The 23077-nt window shown below is 42.2% G+C and overlaps 1 protein-coding gene across 15 annotated transcripts in view; it reads left to right on the forward strand.

The window, feature by feature from the left end:
• Positions 1–1702: 1702 nt before the first annotated feature.
• Positions 1703–23077, forward strand: part of DCLK2 (doublecortin like kinase 2) — a 180701-nt gene continuing 159326 nt past the window's right edge. For all 15 annotated transcript variants that reach the window (XR_277458.5, XR_012435156.1, XR_012435155.1 and 12 more), the window contains exon 1: positions 1703–2967. Coding sequence is in view for 7 of the 15 variants with exons in the window: in XM_005556049.4 (XP_005556106.2) it covers positions 2547–2967 (421 nt within the window). In the remaining 8 variants the exon portion in view is untranslated. The remainder of the gene's footprint in view (positions 2968–23077) is intronic.

Raw genomic sequence — 23077 nt, forward strand, 5'->3', positions numbered from 1 at the left:
CTTATATCAATAAATTTGCAATCAGTTTCTTGTTTCTCAAAGTCTCGTACCAAGACCAGCAGCATTGGCATTACCTGGGGGCTCATTGGAAATGCAGAATCTCAAACTCCACCCCAGAGCTCCAGAATAGGAATCTGCATTTTAATGAGATTCCCCTATGACATGTAAATATATTAAAGTTTGAGAAGAAGCACTGATTTATTTGATTCCTGGTGTTACAGCCTGTGGTTGGAAACTCTGGATATACCTTAGGGGTACTTTTAAAAAATACGTTGGAGAAGCCCATCTGCAGAAATTCTGATTTAACTGACCTAGGTTGAGGCCTTTTAAGGTGGTGGCCCTAATGATGCTGCAGGATTTTCCTCTAGAAAAACTACATTGAAGCCTCAGATCAGCTCTGACTTCCTAGCATGCCCCAACCCCGCAAGAAATTAGATATGCCCAGGCGTACGCCCAGAACTGCCTTGGGAGGAGTATTGTGCACAGAGCAGGAGTCCTCTCTGGAGCTGCCATGCAGGGAGTGTGTGTGTATGCGTTTGGTGGGGCGCACCAACTTCACAGATGCTAACGACCGTTGCATGTGCTTCTACCTTCCTTTATTCATGCTCTTCCAGGACTCAGTTCAACCCAAGAAAAAGCAACTATGCCTTTCTTCCTGAAAGGTCAGTTTGGATTGCTGTCTAGGCTGCTCAGAAAACCAGGTGTTGAATGTTCTAAGGTTTCACGTGCCAAATGGGGACCAAACATTTTTGAGCTTTGTCTTTCCTAATAACAAACTGCAAAGAACTAGTATTTCTCTTAAGTCCTTGGAAAAGATGTTTTTATTGTTTTTTTTTTTTTTTTTTTTTTTTTTGAGACAGAGTCTTGCTCTGTCGCCCAGGCTGGGGTGCAGTGGCTGGATCTCAGCTCACTGCAAGCTCCGCCTCCCGGGTTTAGACCATTCTCCTGCCTCAGCCTCCCAAGTAGCTGGGACTACAGGCGCCCGCCACCTCGCCCGGCTAGGTTTTTGTATTTTTTAGTAGAGACGGGGTTTCACCGTGTTAGCCAGGATGGTCTCGATCTCCTGACCTCGTGATCCGCCCGTCTCGGCCTCCCAAAGTGCTGGGATTACAGGCTTGAGCCACCGCGCCCGGCCAAGATGTTTTTATTGTTGAATAGACACTACTGCACTAAGATTTCCACTATCATGGGTGCTCACAAATGACAGGCCTTTTAAGATGCTTTAATTGACAACATTAAATATGCGGGTGGGGGAGTGGGTGCAGAATGTCTTTTTCCTTTGTTAGTGCATCCCAGTGACAGAAACAATCCCTGACACATGGTATGCTCTCGATAAATATTTTTTGATTACATAACCCCCCTACCACCCAATAACTTCTCATCATTCATTCAAAGTTACTGAACGTACCATATTAGCGAATCTGCAATGGGAACAGTGGAGGCTGTTTTCTCAAAGGATTTTCTAATACAGCAACATATGTGCTTTAAAAAAAAAAATAAATAGTGTGCCCCAAGCCAATGCTAGGCTTGGGTTTTCTGCAGTAGTTTGGCCTGGGGTCCTCACCAGGAGGTTGGCTGGGGATGTGCTCCTTGCCCTTGAATCTCCTTCCTTTGTAGTTTTTGGCCTGCGCGGTTACGTTTCCCAGGCGGAGGAGCTCGCGCCGCGGCTGCGCCCATTAGCGCGCGGCGCCGTGCAGGAGCCGTCAGGCGGGCGGGGCTGCCCGGGACCTGCAGGAGCCGCTCCTCCCGCGCCGGCGCTCGGCCCCCTCCTCCGCCCCTTCCTCCCTCTCTCCGCGGTTTGGCATCCCCCGGGCCGGGAAGCCTCCTCCAGCGCTGACAGCCGGCGGGCGGCGGAGGGAGGCCAGAGCGCGGATGCTCGCCGGTGGGCCGGGCCTGACGGCTGCGTCGGAGGCGGGCTGCATTATTTCCCGATAGGGCCGCGCTCTGGGGAAGGAAGGGGCCAGGCTCGGCCCTCTCAGCCCCGAACGGGCGGGATCTGGGCTCGGCCGAGGCGGCGGCGCTGCACCCCGGGCCGGGGCCCGCGCGACCTCCCCGGGGGCCTCTTCCACGCTCCGCGCCCCGCCCCACCCCACCCTTCCTTCCTTCCTCCCTCCCTCGCTTCTGCGCTCCTAGGAGCGCTCCGCGCCGCGGACGCCCGAGCTTTGTGTGCGCCCGCGGGCCCGGCGCGCGCCTCGGGCAGCCCAACTTTGCCTCTCCCCGCCGGCTCCCGAGCGGGACTCGTGAGGCGTGGCCGGGTGGAGGAGGCGCTTGCGGGGGCGTGGGGCTCCCCGGCGGGCGGGAGGCACGGAGCGAGCCGCGCTGGACAATGAGCTGGGCAGCTCGGCGCTGCGGCCACTTTTAGCTGAGGGCGCGGGCGGGTCAGCACCTCCGCGGCTCCTCGGCCCCACCTGCGCGGAGAGGGCGGGATGCCAGAGCCAGGTGTCCCGGCGCGTTAAGGACCCTCGCGATCAGACGTCCCTGCACGGGCGCTCACACCCTTAGTCAGCCCGGACGTCTTTTTGCGGGGAGCCCTAGGAGCAGCCGCGATGGCCAGCACCAGGAGTATCGAGCTGGAGCACTTTGAGGAACGGGACAAAAGGCCGCGACCGGGGTCGCGGAGAGGGGCCCCCAGCTCCTCCGGGGGCAGCAGCAGCTCTGGCCCCAAGGGGAACGGGCTCATCCCCAGCCCGGCGCACAGTGCCCACTGCAGCTTCTACCGCACGCGGACCCTGCAGGCCCTCAGCTCGGAGAAGAAGGCCAAGAAGGCACGCTTCTACCGGAACGGGGACCGCTACTTCAAGGGGCTGGTGTTTGCCATCTCCAGTGACCGCTTCCGGTCCTTCGATGCGCTCCTCATCGAGCTCACCCGCTCCCTGTCGGATAACGTGAACCTGCCCCAGGGTGTCCGCACTATCTACACCATCGACGGCAGCCGGAAGGTCACCAGCCTGGACGAGCTGCTGGAAGGTAGGAGGGGAGGGCGTCGCACGGCAGGTGCGGCGGAGCGCCGGCAGGTGCAGTGGGCCCGGGCCCGCGCAGCGGGGAGCCTGCGGGTTACTTTCCAAGCGGCACGAGAATTGATGCTTCTGTCTGTTTCTCTAGAGATTGGCTGGAGGTGGCGGGTGGGGGGCGGTGGGGTGCCCACATACACACTGACTTTCCTTCCCTAGAGATTTGTCTCTTAAAGAAGGGAAAAATTTCCTAATGGTCAGAGGCCAATTGAGGCACTGGTGGCATGTGCTAAGATTGTTGAATTTACTTGTGTTGAAGTGCAGAATGTTTGAGAAAACGGTTCTCCCCTGGGGAGCTGGGTGATCCCCTACTGATAAGCTCTGTTGGACCCTCGGTGTGGACCCTGGTGCAGGGACCTGTCATGTTCCAGTTTTCGGGGTCCTGTCGTGACTGCTGTCAGAAGCTGTGGTTGTGAAATGCTCTAGGTTGGCTTTCCTAGTTTGCTTTGCAGCAGAAGTTACTTGGGGTGAAGAGGGATGATCCTAGTCAGCAGGTCTCAACCTTGGCTTCATCTTCCAAGGGGACTGGGGACTTCAAAAAATACGGGACCCTGATCCCCCAACCTCCAGATATCCTGATTAAATTGGTTGGGTTTGGGGTGTGGGTTCGGCGTCTGGAGTCTCCAAAGCCCCCACCACCCAGGTGATTCTCATGTGGAACCATGGTTGACAATCACTGTGCTAAAGGGTTTTCCACGTGCGGTTGGAAAAAAGGTAAATCAAGGTCAATCTCTCCTGCCTTATCCTCTAGTAAGAGTAGCTAATTAGAATGATAGAGGCTATTGGATTCAGCAGTGGGGCCTCATCATAAATTAGTAATTCTGCTGTGTCAACCGTGCCTCGGTCAGAGAGACTGCTTGACTGTATGTTGGGTCATCCTTGAATTCCTGCAATACTTAGGTCTCATCCTTTTCAGGTGGAAAAGGCATTATCAGTAGTCTAGAACCTGTTTCCAGTTCTAAATAACACCCAGAAAGACCAGGCAGAACCCAAGTATGTGCTGACTACGTGTTTTCATACGGTCCGCTCTTGTGCATCTTTCTTAATGCAAATGGCACATTCCATGTAGTCACAGCAATAGCTTGGCAGGGAGAGGAAGCTGAACATCAAGCCAAAGGTTTTCCTCGTATTATCTCAGCATGCTTTTCTGTCCTGAAGACATTATCCCCATTTTATAGATGAGGAAACTTAGGGAGCGTGCTTGGCCTCACAGTGCCTGCAGCATCTACTTTCTCATCTACAGTTCACCTCTCCTGAGCTAATGTAGCCACATCGAGGAAAACTAAAGGTGGTTGAGTTGATCTATTTAGTCACTGCCATCAGAAGTTTTTGCTGCCTTGCCTAGATGGCAACCCAGCCAAAATTAAATTGACTCTTCAGTCTACATGTGTGCTTGTGACTTCACCCATTCTGTCAGTCAGTTGTGTGTTTTGGTTTTAAGGGCTTCTTGAGGTAAGGGGATAGCTGGAGAAGTATAAAAAAGGAAGATACGATGTTCAAAGGGCCTTGTTTGCTTTTCTTAATCATGTTAAACACTTACAAGCAATATTTGCCTAGCTATATTAAAACTGAGTCGCCAATTTTTTGACGGACCCAAGATCAGATTTGCAGGATCAAGGCAGTGCCTGTTTGCTTAAGCACTTGTTACTCAACATGCCCTTGGGATACTGTTCCTGGTATGGTTTCTTAAGGGTCAACAATGTTAATATCCTTCTCTAAAGAAATTTTAACAATGGATTTACTACGTAAAATTGACATAATGTAAAGATGAATCTCATTATAGGAGAGATGATTAGATGGACATTATGCATGTCCATTAATAGGAGTACATAGTATAGATTGCGTCTTTTACCGCCCACAGCGTGCATGGCCACTGGGTCTAATTCTGCAACTGTAGTTTCAACTACAAATTGACTGTTAACAGTTTTCCTTCGAATCATTCACTGATTTTTAGTGGATGGGAATTTGGAAAAAATATTATCTATGGAGTCCAAATCATACCAAAATATGATAAATAATATAACAAATATTTGCACAGCCAAAATTTTTTTATGACTTTTCCCACTTGTTTGAAGAAGTTTTTAATATAATATTACTGCAAAAGAAGAAAACTTGGGCACTTTTTTGTCATATGGAATTCTCTCTGACAATGGGTCTTTAATTCTTGAATTTCTCCCCAAATTAGTAGAATACTCTATAGAAATGCATTTTATTTTTTTAAAGAAAAATATAGGTGCAGTAGCTCATGTCTGTAATCCCAGCCCTTTGGGAGACTGAGGCGGGTGGATCACCTGAAATCAGGAGTTTGAGACCAGCCTGATAAACAAAGTGAAACCCCATCTCTACTTAAAAAACAAAAAATACAAAAATTAGCCGGGTGTGGTGGCATGTGCCTGTAGTCCCAGCTATTCAGGAGGCTGAGACGGGAGAATTGCTTGAACCCAGGAGGCAGAGATTGCAGTGAGTCGAGATCACGCCACTGCACTCCAGTCTGGGCGATGGAGCAGTACTCTGTCTCAATAAAAGAAAAAAAAAAAAAGAAGAAGAAAAATAGTCACTAATGCTTACTGTCAATCATTCCAGAATGTAAATAGTTTCAACTTTTATTTAAAATTGTGTGCTCAGATTTTTCATGTAGGAGAACTAAGCAGCTATCCGTGAAGTTATTTGTATTAGTAAAAAATAGGTCTGTGATATATTCACCACATTGTCAAAATTGACTGCTTTATTTCATTTGGGTTGATTATTTTTAATAAAGCTCTCTCAGGCAGTATTTTACAGCATTATGTTCAACTAGGCTCTGCTTCTTCGATCCCATGAAACTTGTAGTTTAGAAGGTATGCTTTTTCTGAAATGTCTTGAGTGAAGAATAGAGAGTGATGACTCAAAACATTAGGACATGAGCATTCATTCAGAGCTCCAATCTCATTGGACTCAGATGACAAAAAATATTTGCATGGCCCAAATTATTTTTTCTTCTGCCCTTGACCTTGAGAGTCTCTGGAGACTAAAAGCTGTTCTAGTGTGAGCTGGCACTCCTCCAACACTACCCTAAACCAACAAGCATCTTCAATTTATTGATTTATCCACCCTTGCTGGATTAAGTTAGAGTTGATGCTGTGCAGTCCTGTAATCCTGTTTATTATTTAAAACTAAATGGGGGACCTCTTCCTGCAGGACTGTGGCTCTTAATCAATATTGGGAAAATTAGTTGAACTGTCTTAAGCTGTGAGCCTGCTGAGCTCAGTATCTGTAATACCCAGCAGAGGATGTCCAGATGACTTGTTCTTCGGCTTTCTTGTTAGTGACTGATTCAGAATTTCTAGTCTTAGTTCCATTCCATGTGTCTTCTCTCCTTCTGAGCATTTTGAAATATTTGTAAAGTTTTGATGTAAAGTTTTGATGAAATATTTGTAAAGTTTTGAAATATTTGTAAAGTTTTGATGAAGAGATATAACCAAGGACAGTAGAAAAAAAATGCCTGACCAAGTCAAGATTCCTGAGTTCTGACTAGATTTGAGAAAAATTTCACCTCACTTCCCTGGCCTTGGTGTCCTTTTCTCTGGAATGAGAAGTTGGCAGACCACCTCTCCAAGTTAGGTCTCTTCTGGTTTAAAAATGTGTATGTACCCTTCATTATCTGAGGGGTTATTGGTGGAGCATATGATGGCCTGGGCTGCCTTTCCCTAGCCAGAACCCATCTTCCGGAAAATTGATGAGGCTTTACATGTCCAGATACCAATCACAGAATGGGGTGTATAGCTCTGATGAAGTGCTTGCCAAGAGTCGAAGGTATTAAGAGCTACCTATGGCTGCCTCTCTCATTCCAAAGTAAAATGTCATTTTGTTATTTCTACCTTTTATCCCTTCATAAACAATAAACTGATTGTTTTTTGGCATGTGAGAGAATTTTGGTTATTTCGATAATGATACTTTCATTCCTTCATGAAGTTAACTTGAACATTTAAGAAAAATAAGATTCTAAAGAAATCACACACATGAAGTTTGAGGTCCTCCTACCCAACCTATCTACTGCATTTGTTTTGTTAGGTCAGGTCTTTGAAAGTGTTAAATAAACCAAAGTATGTTTCTGCGAGTTTTTAAGTAAAAATGAATTTCCATAAGAACCTAGATTATACTTAGTTGTTTTTTCCTGAAAAACAAACTTTATAATAATAGAAACTGTGGAACTTATTACAGTAAGAAGGAAATAAACTCATGAGTTATCAGGTATTTGCACATAGGAGTCAAAGATGGTGCACACGAAAGTCATACGTGGTGATTGGACTTGGAAAGTTAGTATTGAATCTTAGGTCTGCAAAACTTTCTTTACCTGCGAAACCCTTGGATTCCTAAAGACCCACTTCAGATAGCACCTGTGAAGTCTCTTTCCACTTGTCTGTGCAGCTGGTCTCAAGTGGTTAGTTGAGGGCATACTATATCCTAGACATGGTCACAAGATTACGGTCTCTTCCTTCAAAAAATGCATGTTCTCCTAGGAGAGAGATAGTAAACGTACACACACACGGAATGGCGTCAGCTAACGTGCTGTAAATGAAGTGATGACATGGGGCAGGATGGCCATATTGGCCGGGGTGGTGGGGAAGGCTTCCTAGAGGAACAGACATTGGAGCCAAGGCCTGAGGTCAAGTTTATAACTCTTTCCTCTGCTTACGGCATTTTTCTTTACTTCTATTATAACCCTTAGCTTTGAGTCTCATGATCCATTGGATCTGTTTTTGCACTCAACTGAGAGAAGCCTGTGGTCAGGGATCTTAAATACAGTCAATTCATTGATTAAATAACCCAGACAATGATTTTACCTCTAAGTCCCTTAGTTGTTAAGGGAAGTTTTGTATGAATTAAGCTTTAATGAGATTCCTAGATATTTGTTAAAATATTTTTTTTTGGAAAATTGGATTATGTTTTACATAAACGTATAATTTGGGGGGAAATTCTGTGCTAACCATTTTGGAGGAAATGACTCTTCCATAACATCCTCTTCTATAAATCTGATTGTCCCATCTCATTTCCTTAAAAACAAGGAAAATAAGATGTGCTATAATATAGCTGCATAAGAAGCTCTTTCCAGAGGTAAGAATAACATTTTCACTTAAAGAATAAATGAATCCTAAAAGGTTGGGGAAGGAAAGGGGATATGTGGGAGAGCATTTATGAGATTAGAGTATGACACGGTGATACTCTGGAAGTTATGAGACAAGATTAATGTCTCATGAGTTTTTAAACTATGAAAAGGATATTTTATGGTCCTGTGATATGAAATAAAGGAAACTAGATTCTGTTGGGCAGTGATCATCTAACTGCTTTCTTCATTGCTCGTGAGGCTGAGAGGAGTTGCTGCGGGGTGTGTACCACCTGGCTAGGTCTTTTTTCTGTATCCCTACCTGCCCATGCTACCACTGCATCTGTGTTTTTGTCTTCTACTTGTAAAGTAAACCATTACCTAAGGATTAGAGATGCTTTTTTTCTCTGCATTGCTACCATTTACTAGATGTTTTATGAGCAGTCATTGTGTGAGGTACTTTACATGTTTCATTTAACCCTTGTAATACCCTCTGAAATATGGCTGCATTGTTGTCCCCATTTTACAGATGGGGAAGCTGAGGCTCAGAGAGGGTAAAGAAATGGCTGGATTGTACCAATGTTAGAGGTAGAGCTGGCACTTGAGCGCTTTCTCCCTGGCTTCTGAACTTCTGTATTCTTAACTACTGCTTTCTACCACCTGAGAGGAAATGGAGTCCGTTATGTTGGTGGGGACTTTGGGAGGTGTCTTGGTTCATTTTCTGTTGCTATAGCAGAATACCACAGACTAGGTAAGTTATAAAGAAAATAAATTTATTTTCTAGTTCTAGAAGCTAGAAAGTCCAAGGCACGGCGCTGGCATCTGTTGAGGGTCATCCCATGGTGGAAAGTTGAAAGGTGAAAGCAAAGCTAGGATATAGAGAGAGGAAATGGGGTTGAATTCCCTCCTTTTATAACTAACCCACTCCCACAATAACAGCCTTCATCCATTCATGAGGGTGGTACCCTCATGGTCTAATCACCTCTTCAGGCCTCACTTGTTAATATTGTTACAATGGCAATTAAATTTCCAACACACAAAGCTTGGGAGATATGTTCAACCCATAGCAGGAGGTGAATAAATCATAAAGGCAGAGACTTCATAGGCTGGATTAGTGCCCTAAGAGGCCCAAGAGAGCTTGTTTGCCCCTTCTACCATGTGAGGATGTAGTGAGAAGTCACCATGAGTGAACCAGGAGCCCTCGCTACACACCATATCTGTCAGCACCTTGATCTTTGATTTCCTCACCTCCAGAACTGTGAGAAATTGATTTCTGTTCATAAGTCACTCTGTCTTTTGTATTTTGTTATAGCAACTTGAACAGACTAATACAGTCTTCTTTTGCCTCTAAAGTTTAGTGATCTTGGGAAATGCTTCTAGGGGTGGGAAAGAGAAATGATCTTGGCTCTATCTGGCTCTATGTCTCTCTCTGAAAGTTGGCTGGGTACTTGATCAGATGTAGTTACCCAGATTTAGATGGAGTTCTTAAAACACCTCAGTAACATACAGGAGGATCTTTTCCATAGACTATCCTCATGAAAGGGAAAATTACAAACCCAACAGAGGTTGGGACCACAATTGTCTTATTTATCCCTTTATCCCATGCAACAAATGCTTCTGGAATGTGATGTTTTTTGAATTAATTTTATTTTTGTGCCCTATTTAAGATGTTTTAATAGTTGGATATAGGTAGATATATATGCTTTTAAAAATATTTATTTATTAAGATAGCCAGTTAGCTAGATTTATGGAGGTAGCATAAGTTCATGTTAAAGGCAAATATTTCTTGCCCCTTTGTGTTTCAATGTTTAATATATTTTTTTCAAGAAAAATGATGCAGTATATTTATGTCCCAAGAATTTATCAATTTCACTAGTATCTGAGATGCCTGACTTGAGTTTTCTCTTTGGACAGCTATCACAACCAGATTCTTACATACTTATTTCTTGTTATGTGTTTAAATCCCAGGGTTATTCTAAGCCCCCTGATGTTTTCAGTGTCTACGGGAGTTCTTGCGATAACTAAGGCTTAGTTGTGTTCATCTTTAGCATTCTCATTTTAAGCAATTGTTTTTGCCAAATTTTTCATACTTAATTTTAACACAATCTTAATTTTTTAATTTTGTGAGTCAGAAATAGAGTCAGGAGCTTAAACGAATACTCTTTTATTCCCTAAAACATATTATAATTCGATCCTAATCCCTGGGATATTTTTGTCCTATTTGCTGTGTTTTCAACAGCCTAAAGGAGAAGTCATTATATTGTAATTTGTCAGAAGCGTTTCCTTATATACTGAAGGAATGGGAAAATACTGGTTTGGAGAGATCGCCCTAAGTACTTTTCATTACACTATAACATTTACCAGCATTTCAAACTAAGTAACTAAAATAACCTGCAATTTTGACCTACTCTGTTACCTTTTGTTTGTTTAATTATAATCACTTGCAACCAAAGTGCAAAATGTTCACAATAGATGTTTTAAAATATTTTCATTGATCTCTTCCTTCACTATATGTTTTTAAAACTTCAGATTACCTTGTTAACTTTTAAAATAGCAATGTGTGGAGGCCAGGGAGGTTTGCTGAAAATCACTGAGATGAGATAGATTAATAGAAGAAAAGGCATGCAAATTTATTTCACATGTATACACAGGAGCCTTCAGAATTAAGACCCAAAGGTACAGGGGAAGTTGTCCATTTTTATGCGTAAGTTCAACAAAGTATGGACAGCCATGTAGAAGTATGATTGGACAAAAGGGCATGGTTTAATGTTAATAGACTGAATTGAGACACCCAGCAAGGCCTGTCTGTCTAGATTCTTCTTGGCCTCTGTGAACAACATTCCTTTCTTCTGGGTGTGGGGCAGGACCCTCTCTGGAATGGGGGTCTTGTGACCTACAGTCAGACCAGGTAGGTCAAATCATTTATTTATAGCCATTTTTTACATACGAAGTGAAGGAGAAATTAGAGTAATATTTTTAGTGACTGGTTCTGGGGGAAAGGGGTTCAGGTTTCTATGACCTTCCTTGGAGAAGAGGGATTCTGGTTTTCATGGCTAGCTTTGGAGGAGAATGGGACTTAACAGCCAGGGGGGCGGGAGAAGGTCAGAGAAAAATGTTTGCCTCTGAGGATGCTACTGAGGCCTTCATGTTGGAGTATTGTTTTCTGAGCCCCAACAGATGCAGTTATTTCTCAAAGGCAGTCATTGAGAGTCTCTCCCCTAATGCCCTTGCTCATCATCTTGGTCTCTTTACTTAATAGTATTTTGCCTTGTCTGCTGAAGAATCAAGAAAAAAGGGGTTCTAGAAACGTATTACTGGTTATATTGTTGTTCATTAAGCCTGTGTGGGAGAACTTGAGAAATAGCCCAGTGTGAACTTGTCTCTCATTAATTTAGTGATCAAAGCCAGTTTCTGGAACATTCTACTTAAATATTACAGTGTATTTAAACATTTAGCAGAGTCCTGGCATGCAGTGGCTGCTTGACAAATGGTGGTGGTCCTCAGCTTTTTTTTTTTTTCTTAATGTGTGTCCTTGTAACTTCTTCCTCTACTTCTAGAGCTACTTCAGTCTCATCCTGCTTATATATGGCAGCCTTCAGATTTTTCTTTTTTCTTTTTAAATTCTTTTTTTTTTTTTAATAACTAGAGACAGAGTCTTTGTTGCCCAGGCTGGCCTCCTGGACTCTAGCACTCCTCTTGCCACAGTCTCCTGATTATCTGGGATTACAGGTGCAAGCCACTACACCCTTCAGATGTTTTGAGACGATGGTCATGCTTTACTGCAGGTTGAGTGTCCCTCATCTGAAAATCCAAAATGCTCTAAAATCTGAAACTTTTTGAGTGTTAATGTGATACCACAAATGAAAAATTCCATACTTAACCTCATGTGACAGGTTGCAGTCACAATGCAGGTGCACAACATGTAGTTTTTTTAGCCTTTTCAAGGGGGGGAAAAGATCATTCCAGGCCCTTTCAGCTGTGATAAATATTTTCTGTGCATGCCCACTTCCCCCATGAAAGTACACCCACAAGGAGTAATAAAATGGCACATGTGCAGGCTGGCTGCACCAATGGCAGGGTCTCCACAATGCTCTACATGAGATTAAGACCTGTGTACATTACTCACTATTTTGCTTTGTTGCTTATTCTCTGTTCTGTGGTGTAAAGATACTGTGGAAAACATCAGTAATACTAGCATGATACTCATAGGGTAATGCAGATATTCCAAAATCTGAAAAAAATCTGCAATCTGAAACTTTTCTTGTCCAAGCGTTTTGGATAAGGAATACCCAACCTGTATTTCCCCTTCTCTCTCTTCCTCTAAACACCATCACCTCTTTTGTGGATGAACATCTGGTTTCTAAATTCTTTATCACTTGCACTGAAACTTTTGAGTTACCGTGATTATCAATCACTTGCTGAAAACTGAGGGCTAAGCTTTCCTCTGACTCACAGCAGGATTAAAATAAAGGCACAGTGGAGAAAGGAGTAAGAGATTAAGGAGGAGAGTGTTCAGCAGAGGTCTTCAGAAGCTGAGGAAACTCTGGAGGAAAGTTTTACCTCTGTTTAAATGCACCCGTTGAAGGACCGACCCTATATGTACTATGCCCTGTTTATTTACAAATATTATGTGGCCACATTTCGGTTTGAAGGTTTCTCTTTCTCAGTATCCTTAAGGTTGCATTGTTTCTCAAACTTTAACAATGTTAGCCACTTAAAGATTAAAAACAATATAAAAATCCAACATCCAAATTGCAGAAGCCAAGTATTGCCTTCATTACTTTAATTACTTTAGTTACATTGTCACTTAAATGTTTGTAAATGTAAAATTAGGTGTGCTTATGCATATAGGTTTTACATGGTGATAAACCCAAATTGACAGTATAAATACCAACAAAACTGCATAACCAGTAAAAATGCAAAATAGCAATATGAAGCTAGAGATGCTGTTTGCTCAAACTAAATTGGTGTTCCCAGTGTGATTGTGGTACTGAGTGCTGAGTTAGGTATGCTGTATTTCAGAATGCCATGTAACGAGTCAGTTTTGCATAGCTAATGAGTATTCCTGTAGAGCAAAATTATGTCCTCTGGCCTTAACTTGCTGTGAACATGTCTTATACATATGAAGTCCACTTCCCTTTTTCCTTGTTAATTCCTGGCATAGTTAGAATAGTTGAAGCCAAAAGACGGTTAACTTAGAAGTAGTTGTTCAGATGTTCCAGAATAGGATTACATAAACATTTTAAGTTTGATCATAAAAATAAATGCACTGTGGGCTGGGCACGGTGGCTCATGCCTGTAATCCCAGCACTTTGGGAGGCCGAGGCAGGCAGATCACCTGAGGTTGGGAGATCGAGATCAACATGGAGAAATCCCGTCTCTACTAAAAACACAAAAATTAGCTGGCCGTGGTGGCACTCGCCTGTAATCCCAGCTACTCGGGAGGCTGAGGCAGGAGAATTGCTTGAACCTGGGAGGCAGAGGTTGCAGTGAGCCGAGATCGTGCCATTACACTCCACTCCAGCCATGGCAACAAGGGCAAAACTCCATCTCAAAATAATAATAATAATAAATAAACACACAATGAAAATCCCCATAGTGAGCTCCTGTAGATTTTGGGTAGGCTTGGCCCCATGTATGAGGAGCAAAAATACCAGATCACAGATCTGATCTGCTGGTTCCATCCTACCCAGGAGATTAGGTACGATTTCTTCCTCAGTGGGTAAGCTACAAAGCTTTATGGTTACTGGGTAGGATTTTCATTTTTACATTTAGCTAATTTACTTGACCTTAAGTTAAACTCCTCCCAGATTTCAATGCTAAAACGTGGATTTGTGGACATACCTATTTCTTCATAGATATTCATAGATTCAAAGTAGCTTTTGTACCCCCTTCTCCGTAGAAGGTATCACAGACCATACAACTGGATGTGACTTTAGGAGATGATTGGTTCAGTCACTTGCCTGCAGGTGTATTGAAAAAGCCCTTGTCTTTGAGGTGAAAGATCTTATTTTGTGTCCCCAGCCCTGCTCCGCAGAAATAGGTGTTACATTCATTGAGCAAATATGTCAGTAATGGTTCAGAGACACGACAAATCAGTATGGAGTGGGAACAGCATCTGGGCCCGAGCAGTGTACTTTGTGTTACTCTGCTAATTCCTTTAAGTTTACATTATGTGTGGTTTGGCCAGGAAACTCAATTAAGTTGTTTGCCATGACAGAATAATAAATCAGTCTTACTTTTTCTTACTCTGTGTTTTTTCTTAACCAGCCGGATGTGGGAACTCATCTGTGATGTATTTAAAATGGACCTTCAAATTATTATCCACCCGGTCTCTCACAAACGCTGCACTTGATGAAGGGCATCGAACCATCTTGTAGAGGCAAATATGCTCAAATATCTTTTCCTTGGTTACATTCTTTTGGAAGCAATGTTTTTCTTAATTTCCGAAGTTAGGAAAAATTCTAGATTCCTAAGATTTTACTAATGTTAGACCTGAAGTGTCTTTCTTTTTCTTTCCTTTTTGTCTTCCTTTTTCTGTGTTACCATATTTAAGTATGTGTGTGTGTATCCTTTTCTCTAAGTTTGAAGAGTCCTCGCACTTTAGATTTGTAAATAAGTTTTCGTTTTTATCATTAAGTTCAGTGCTTGCTTCCACTCCTAGAGTTAGGCATAGTCTCAGTATCCAAATTTTATATAACTCAATTTCTGCCACAAATGTCAAGACAGTTTGTAATTACAAACTAGTTAGTCGTTTAGGCGTTTACGGGACATAGTTTAACAGAGGTGTATGTGAGACTTTATAATAACTGATAGAAAAGTAGCCTGAAACTGCTATTGTTAAAATTTCCACCGACATGAGATTCCATGTAGTTCTTTGTCCTAACAGGAACATTTGTGTGTGTTTGTGTGTGTATGTGAGTGTGAGGAACACAACATGAGATCTACCCTTTCAAATTTAAGTACAACGTACGGTAGTATTAACTAATAGGCACAGTGTTGTACAGCCGATCTCCAGAACTTGCTCATCTTCATAACTGGAACTTCATACTCACTGAGCAGCAGCCTCCCATGTCCCTTTCCCCTCACCCCCTGGCAAACACTATTCTGGTCTCTGTTTTTATGAATTTGACTTTTTAGATACCCTATGTAAGTGAAGCCACGTGTATTTGTTCTTCTGTGGCTGGCTTATTTCATTTAACGTAATGTCCCCCAGGTTTGTCCATGTTATTGCATATGGCAGAATTTGCTTCATTTTTAAAGACTGAATAATATCTTATTGTATGTATATACTACATTTTCCTTTCTTAGCTATTGTGAATGATGGTGTAATGAGCATGAGAGTGCCAGTATCTTTTTGAGATGCTGGTATCAGTTCTTCTGGATATATACCAAAAGTACAATTGCTGGATCATATGGTAGTTTTATTTTTACTTTTTGAGGAACTTTCACACTGTTTCCATAGCAGCCATACCCTTTTACATTCCCACCAATGGTGTACTAGAGTTCCAATATCTCTACATCTTCTCTAATACCTTTTTTTAAAAAAAACCCAGTCATCCTAACAGGAGTGAGGTGATATCTGTTGTGGTTTTGAGTTGCATTTCCATGATAATTATTGATGTTGAGCATCTTTTCATATACTTGGCCATTTGTATGTCTTTTTTGAAATGTCTATTCAAATCCTTTCTTTTTAAAATTTTGTTTTGGGATTTTTGTACTATTTCTTATACTTTTTGAATATTAAAGGATAAAAATCACACAATCTCAATAGATGCAGAATGCAGAAAAAGCATTTGATAAAATTCAACATGTTTTCATGATGAAAACACCCAATAAACTAGGTATAGAAGGAATTTACCTCAAAATAATAAAGACCATATATGAAAAGCCCACAGCCAATATCATACTTAACAGTAGAAAAACTATTCTCTAAGATCAAGAATAAGACAAGGATGCCCCCTTTTGCCACTTCATTCAACCTAGTACTGGAAGTCTTAGCAAGAACAACTTGGCAAGAAAAAGAAATATAAGGCATCTAAATCAGAAAGGAAGAAGCATAATTATCTGTTTGCAGAAGATATGATCTTATATGTAGAAAACCATAAGGACCACACAAAAATTGTTAAACTAATATATTCAGTAAACCTTTAGGATACAAAATCAACATACATAAATCAGTTATATACGCTAATAACAAACTAATTAAGGAAATTAAGAAAATTTCATGTATGATAGCAATACAAAATTAAATACTCAGGAAAATTAAGGAGGTGAAAGACTCTTACACTGAAAACTGTGAAACATTGAAAGAAGTTAAAGAATACACAAATAAATGGATAGACAACCTGTGTTCATGAATTGGAAGATTTAATATTGTTAAAATTCCCATAGTTCCCAAAGTGATTTACAGATTCAGTGCAATTATAAAAATCCCAATGGCTTATTTATTTATTTATTTATTTATTTTTAGAGACAGAGTCTTGCCCAGTTGCCCCAGGCTGGAGTGCAGTGGTGCCATCTCACTTCACTGCAACCTCTACCTCCTGTGTTTAAACTATTCTCGTCCCTCAGTCTCCCGAGTAGCTAGAATTATAGGCTTGTGCCACCATACCTGGCTAAGTTTTGTATTTTTAGTAGAGACAGGGTTTTGCCATGTTGGCCAGGCTAGTCTCGAAATCTTGGCCACAAGCGATCCACTCACCTTGGCCTTCCAAAGTGTTGGGATTACAGGCATGAACCACCATGCCCAGCCTCAATGGCATTTTTTACAGAAATAGAAAAACAATCTAAAATTCATGCAGAACCACAAAATACCCAAATAGCCAAATCAATCTTGAGAAAAAAGAACAAAACTAAAGGCATTACATTTCCTGATTCCAAAATATATTACAAAGACACAGTAATTAAAACATTTTGATACTATCATAAAAACAGACACATGGAACAATGTAGCAGAACCGAGAGCCTAGAAATAAACTAAAATATGTATGGTCAGCTGATCTTCAACAGGGATGCCAAGAATATACAATAGGGAAAGGACAGATTCTTCAACAAATGGTGTTGGGAAAACTGGATATCCACATGCATAAGAATGAAACTGGAACCTTATACACAAAAACCAACTCAAAATAATTTAAAAATTTAAATATAAGATCTGGAACTCCTAGAAGGAAAACATAAGGAAAAAGTTTCATGACTTTAGTCTTGGCAGTGATTTCTCAAGTATCACACCAAAAGCACCAGCAACAAATGTAAAAAATGACAAGTGGGACTACATCAAACTAAGAAGCTTCTACACAGCAAAAGAAACAATAGAGTGAAAAGGCAACCTACAGAATGAGAGAAAATATTTGCAAATAATATGTCTGACAACGGGTTAGTATCTAGCAGTGGAGATTTTTTTTTTTTTTTTTTTTTTTTTTGAGACGGAGTCTCGCTCTGTCGCCCAGGCTGGAGTGTAGTGGCCGGATCTCAGCTCACTGCAAGCTCCGCCTCCCGGGTTTACGCCATTCTCCTGCCTCAGCCTCCTGAGTAGCTGGGACTACAGGCGCCTGCCACCTTGCCTGGCTAGTTTTTTGTATTTTTTAGTAGAGACGGGGTTTCACTGTGTTAGCCAGGATGGTCTCCATCTCCTGACCTCGTGATCCGCCTGTCTCGGCCTCCCAAAGTGCTGGGATTACAGGCTTGAGCCACTGCGCCCAGCCTGCAGTGGACATTTTAAATGTAGAGAGGTTACTGTGCTTCAGTTGTTTAAAAAAATTATGTAAATACATGCATATTGCATTGATTAAAAGGCACATCACATTCATTGGACCACAAAGTGCCCTCGGACTCTTGGTGTTTTAATCGCCTGGAATGGAAAAGATACTGGTGGGTACCTGGTGTCTTCATCTCCTGCTAGTGCCCCTAGATGCCTTCGGTTGACTTTTGATGGACTGGCATGACCTATGAGTGTCTCAGACCATGCATGAGGCGCTTCAGGAGCCTGACTCTGAGCCTCCCAGGGTCATTCTATGTAAACCGTAACACTGTGTACTTATTTTGCCTAGATGCAATGCAAAGGCAAGCCATGAAATGTGTAAGTCTGTTTTGGAAATATGCATTTTCTTCATTAGTTTGACAAACATGTTTTAAGTATCTGTTGTATTCCACGTCCTGTGCTAGGTGTTGGTAATACGAAGAAGGTACAGTCAGTTTTTTGAGGGAGCTTCTAGTCTAGGCAGTGGCTTGTAACCAGGGACTGTTTTCAGAGTAATTTGTGAAATGGAAACACCTTACCCACGTGTTCAGTTCACACTCACTTTCCAGTGATTGTATTAGTTGAACTGGGGTGAGGCTTGGGCGTCTGTACTTATGCGACAAAATCACCTGATTTTTAAAGACATTCTCCACTAAGAACCAGTAGCAGAAACAAATAATAAATTGTGATTATGAGAAATTAATACGTTGTAAGCTCAGTACAAAAAGAGCAGCAAGGAGTGACATAATTTTTGTTTTTTAATTATTAACTATAAAATACCTACAGAAAGTTCATAAAACACACATAGCAAGAATTATGAAGTGAACATCTTTGTGGCTGCTAGTCATGTCAAGAAATAGAATATTGCCAGCATCGGAGAAGCTCTCCCTGTGTCCCCTCCCAGTTATGTCTTCTCTCTCCCACGGCAACAATAGCCTGACTCTTGCTTTTCTTCATGTTTTACCATCTGTGAAGGCATCCTTAATCGATATAGTTGACTTTTTCTCTTTCAAACTCTGTAGGAATTAAATCATAGTACACGTATGCTTTTGTCATCTTTTGCTCACCATTGTTTATAAAACTCATCCAAGTTGTTGCATATAGCTCTCATTTGTTCATTTTCATTAGTATGTAGTAGTCCATTATGTGACCTCACCACCATCTGTGTACCCATTCTCTTGTTGGACATGTGGGCCGACTCTCATCTTTGGGTATTGAGCAATGCTTCTATGAACATGTGTGTGTATATAGAGTGTCTATGTGAATGAGTTTCTCCAGGCTGTTCCTAGAGTGAATTTCTGGATTGTAGAACGTGTATGTTTTTAACTTAGCACTAGATAATGCCAGCCTAAGTTATTGAACCAATCACTTTTCCCTAGGTGATTTAACCAATTTAAAAGCTTTTCAGTGTATGAAGGTTCCTATTGCTTTACTAAACTCCTTGCCAGAGGTGCTTAATCTTGAAGGGTCAGTGAAAAAGAGACACGGGAAGAGGAGGAAGGTTATTTCCGGCATATAAGAAGGAATGAGAATAAAGAGGGTGTAAGTTTGGAAGGAAATTGCAAGCTTGCTGATATGACACTAATATAGAAACCTGCGGGGAAGTGGTGGGAAAAGGGGCTGGAAGTTTGTGATGTGCTGAAGAGTTTGGCCTTCGTTCTAAGGGCAGTAGAGAGACAAGAAAATCAAATACACGTTTTTAAAAAACTTGTGACAGCTGTGTGGAGGATGAGGCCCAGATAGGGGGCACTTTACTACTCTAATCCAGAAAGAAATGAGAGAAGGCAGGGTAGAAGGAGTTGGTTTCCAGAAGGGTTTAGAACAAAGTCACCAGTTCTCCTAATTCTGTTGAATGTGAGGGAAGGGCAGTGAAGAAGAAGCTTGGTTTTTGCTTAGATGACTGAATAGTGGTTATTCCGTTGAATACGTGGGGGACTTCAGGAAGAGGAGAGTGTGAGGTCAGGGTGGCAGTAATGGAGAGTGAAATTCGTTTTAGACATGTAGCATGTGAGATATTCCTAGATTATCTAGAGAGAGATGTTCTGTTAGTGGGTTGAACCCGAGAAAGATCTAGGCCAGAAATGTCCTCAGTGTTTGATTCCTCACAGTGTAGATGGTGGTTGAAGCCATGGATAAAGATGCAGCTGCCCAGAGAAAGTCCAAGGAGGATGAGGGATGCTGGGTTGGGTGTGGAAAGAGGATCCTGAAAAGCAGACTGCGAAGGAATCTAAAGTAATGTGAAGTAAAGGTAAGGGAAATCATAATGGTAGGGTAAAAAGGATTTGCATGAAGAGGATTAGGGCTGCTGTCCAGTGCCCTTGGAAGACACTGAAGACACTGAGTGAAATTAGACAGAAAATGTGCTCTGCATTTGGCAGTTAGGTAAGAAGTGCTTGGGGATTGGGGCGAGCAGCATTTCAGCTAGTGGAGCCCAGGGAGCAGAAGTGTTGCTGCAGTGGCTTAAGAGCAAAGAGTGGGTGATAAAGTGGAAAAACAGATGAGGACTGACAGTGAATGGAAGCCAAAAGCACATTAGGAAGAATAGAGTCAATGGGGTGGGGCTGGGCGGTTCATGTGTTTAAGGTGGGACACACTTGTGTATAATCCTATAGAGAGGGCTGGAGGAGAGAGGAAGAATGGCCTTAAAACCTCAGCAGGAGGGGAGGGAAGGACCCACATCCTGTTAGAGGGACTTAACTTTGAATAGGAGGATAGCACTCTGTCACTGAAAGGAAAAGGACGTGGGAAAAATGGGCACAGATGGAAATTGAAAGTTTCTAGCCTTTTTTTTTTTTTTTTTTTTTTTTTGAGACAGAGTCCCACCCACTCTGTCACCCAGGCTGGAGTGCTGTGACGCTGCAACCTCTACCTTCCAGGTTCAGGCGATTCTAGTGCTTCAGCCTCCAGGGAGCTGGGATACAGGCTTGCACCACCATCTGAGGCTAATTTTTGTATTGTTTAGTAGAGACAGGGTTTTACCATGTTGGGGAGGCTGGTCTGGAACTCCTGGCCTCAAATGATATGCACACCTCAGCCTCCCTAAGTGTTGGGATTACAGGCATGAGCCGCTGTGCCTGGCCGGAAGTACCTAGCTTTTAATTACCTCTTTCTTCTTGAATAAGAGGCACTTCATTTGGTTAAGGATGAAAGTTAATGGCCTTCTAAACATACACCCAACCAAATTGTATTACATAATTGTAAACACTGAGTCAACCTACTAAATATGCAGTAATGCAAAGTGTCTTTGAATGGACATCAAAGGTAAAAAGCCATAGCTGTGCCTCTGGAAAGAGTCTTACAGGATACTGAAGGAACACTTCCTATTCCATTACCACGTGTGAAAACAGTTAAGTTTTATAACCACCTTACGCTTTTATTTATCCTCTTTCTATACAGAAACCAAAATCCTCTTTGTATATAGTACTCATGATCAGGATTTGCAAAAATGATTTCCCCTAAATCTTTTATGGCCAAAGAACTTAGAGAGAAGGCAGAGAAAGGAGAATGAATATGGATATGTGTATCTAAATTCCCTTTAGCCAAAGACCACTGGGAACACACATGTAGTTGAACAAGTTGGGTTTATTACTTGTTGCAGTGAGGAAGAACACACCTTATAAGATACCATGTGGTGTCTTAGTAAGAGGATATTAGAACCTATCATGGAATTTGGGCTCTGGCTGGGTAATATTAGGGAGGATCTAAGGAAATGGGGGCTTACTCTGTCTTGGATGCTGTCAGAAGGCAGGACAATCCTATGAATGGGTATCTCTACAAATCTTATAGGAAGGGCGGACTAGATTGAGGAAAAAGCTATGGTGGTAAAGAAATGACGGTCACTCACTTAGTGCAAGAGGGGGATGTTTGGTATTGTGGATTGCACAGTGACCTTGTTTTTGTGTCACTTTATCATAAAGTTTTAGAGTGACTTCATATGATATAGTCTGTGAGATTATGTCCAACAGAAGAACAAAATAGCTTGATTCTGAGTGACAGACCAGCTTGTAATAATGTTGAAGTCTAGCTATGAAAGTCAGCTCAGTTCTGGGACTGCTTTGTCTACTTATGAAAAAATACATAGGCATGGTCCTAGTTGAACTCGTAATTTATATTTTGTTAATTTTTTTATTTCAATAGCTTTGGGGGTACAAGTGGTTTATAGTTACACGGATGAATTGCCTAGTGGTGAAGTCTGAGATTTTAGTACATCTGTCACTTTGTTTTGGTAAGTGCAGTTTTAACATACATTGGCAAGAGTTTAACAAATTCTCTCATTCTGTGGGGTTTTTTCTTTTCTTTTGGCAGAGTCTCATTGTTGTCACCCAGGCTGGAGTGCAGTGGCATGGTCTAGGCTCACTGCAGTCTTCGCCTCCTGGGTTCAAGTGATTTTCCTGCCTTAGCCTACCACGTAGCTGGGATTACAGGCGCCTGCCACCACGCCCGGCTAATTTTTATATTTTTAGCAGGGACAGAGTTTCACCATGCTGGCCAGGCTGGTCCCAAACTCCTGACCTCAGGTGAGCTGCCTCCCTCGGCTCCCCAAAGTGCTGGGATTAGAGGCATAAGCCACTGTGCCTGGCCTCTCACACTGTTATGTTTCATTGGTACATTAAGGTTTAATACTTTAGGATGCAGGATGTACTTTTTCAGCTATGTCCTTGTGAGAGTGGAAGAAAAGGGAGACCTGCAAGTTGGCAAGGGAGTCACAAATCTTAAACAAGAATCCGTACAGTAGCAAGAATCTGTGTAGGGGGAGGCCAATGGCTTCTAATCAGTCTTGGAGGTGCATAGTGTCTAACCAAGAATGATTATTGATTTCTTTTTAATAGAGACCGGGTCTCACTGTGTTGCCCAGGCTGGGCTTGAACTCCTGGCCACAAGGGATCCTCCCTCTTCGACCTCCCAAAGTGCTGGGATCGTAGGCATGGGCCATTGCACTCAACCTGATGGATTAACATCAAGAGTTGTAACTAACTGCGCAGGGAACCAACATCCTAAGTTCTTTTGTCAGCATATTCTCTCTTTGTAGGCAAATCTATATAAGAGACAAAATTACAATCTGCAGATTGTTTGATTTGGATGGGGACATTACAAGACAAGCTAGCTTGGGTATCTTGATGGGTGTTGTCGTCAAGGTGTATGACATCTACACTTTAGGGATTTGTGTGGCCAGTACACAGAAACACAGGTCTGACCCTAAAACCATGTGCTGAACCTATATGCTATAATGTTGAATGCCAA

Source organism: Macaca fascicularis, chromosome 5, assembly GCF_037993035.2.
Source record: "Macaca fascicularis isolate 582-1 chromosome 5, T2T-MFA8v1.1".
In the NCBI taxonomy this organism is placed as follows: Eukaryota; Metazoa; Chordata; class Mammalia; order Primates; family Cercopithecidae; genus Macaca; species Macaca fascicularis.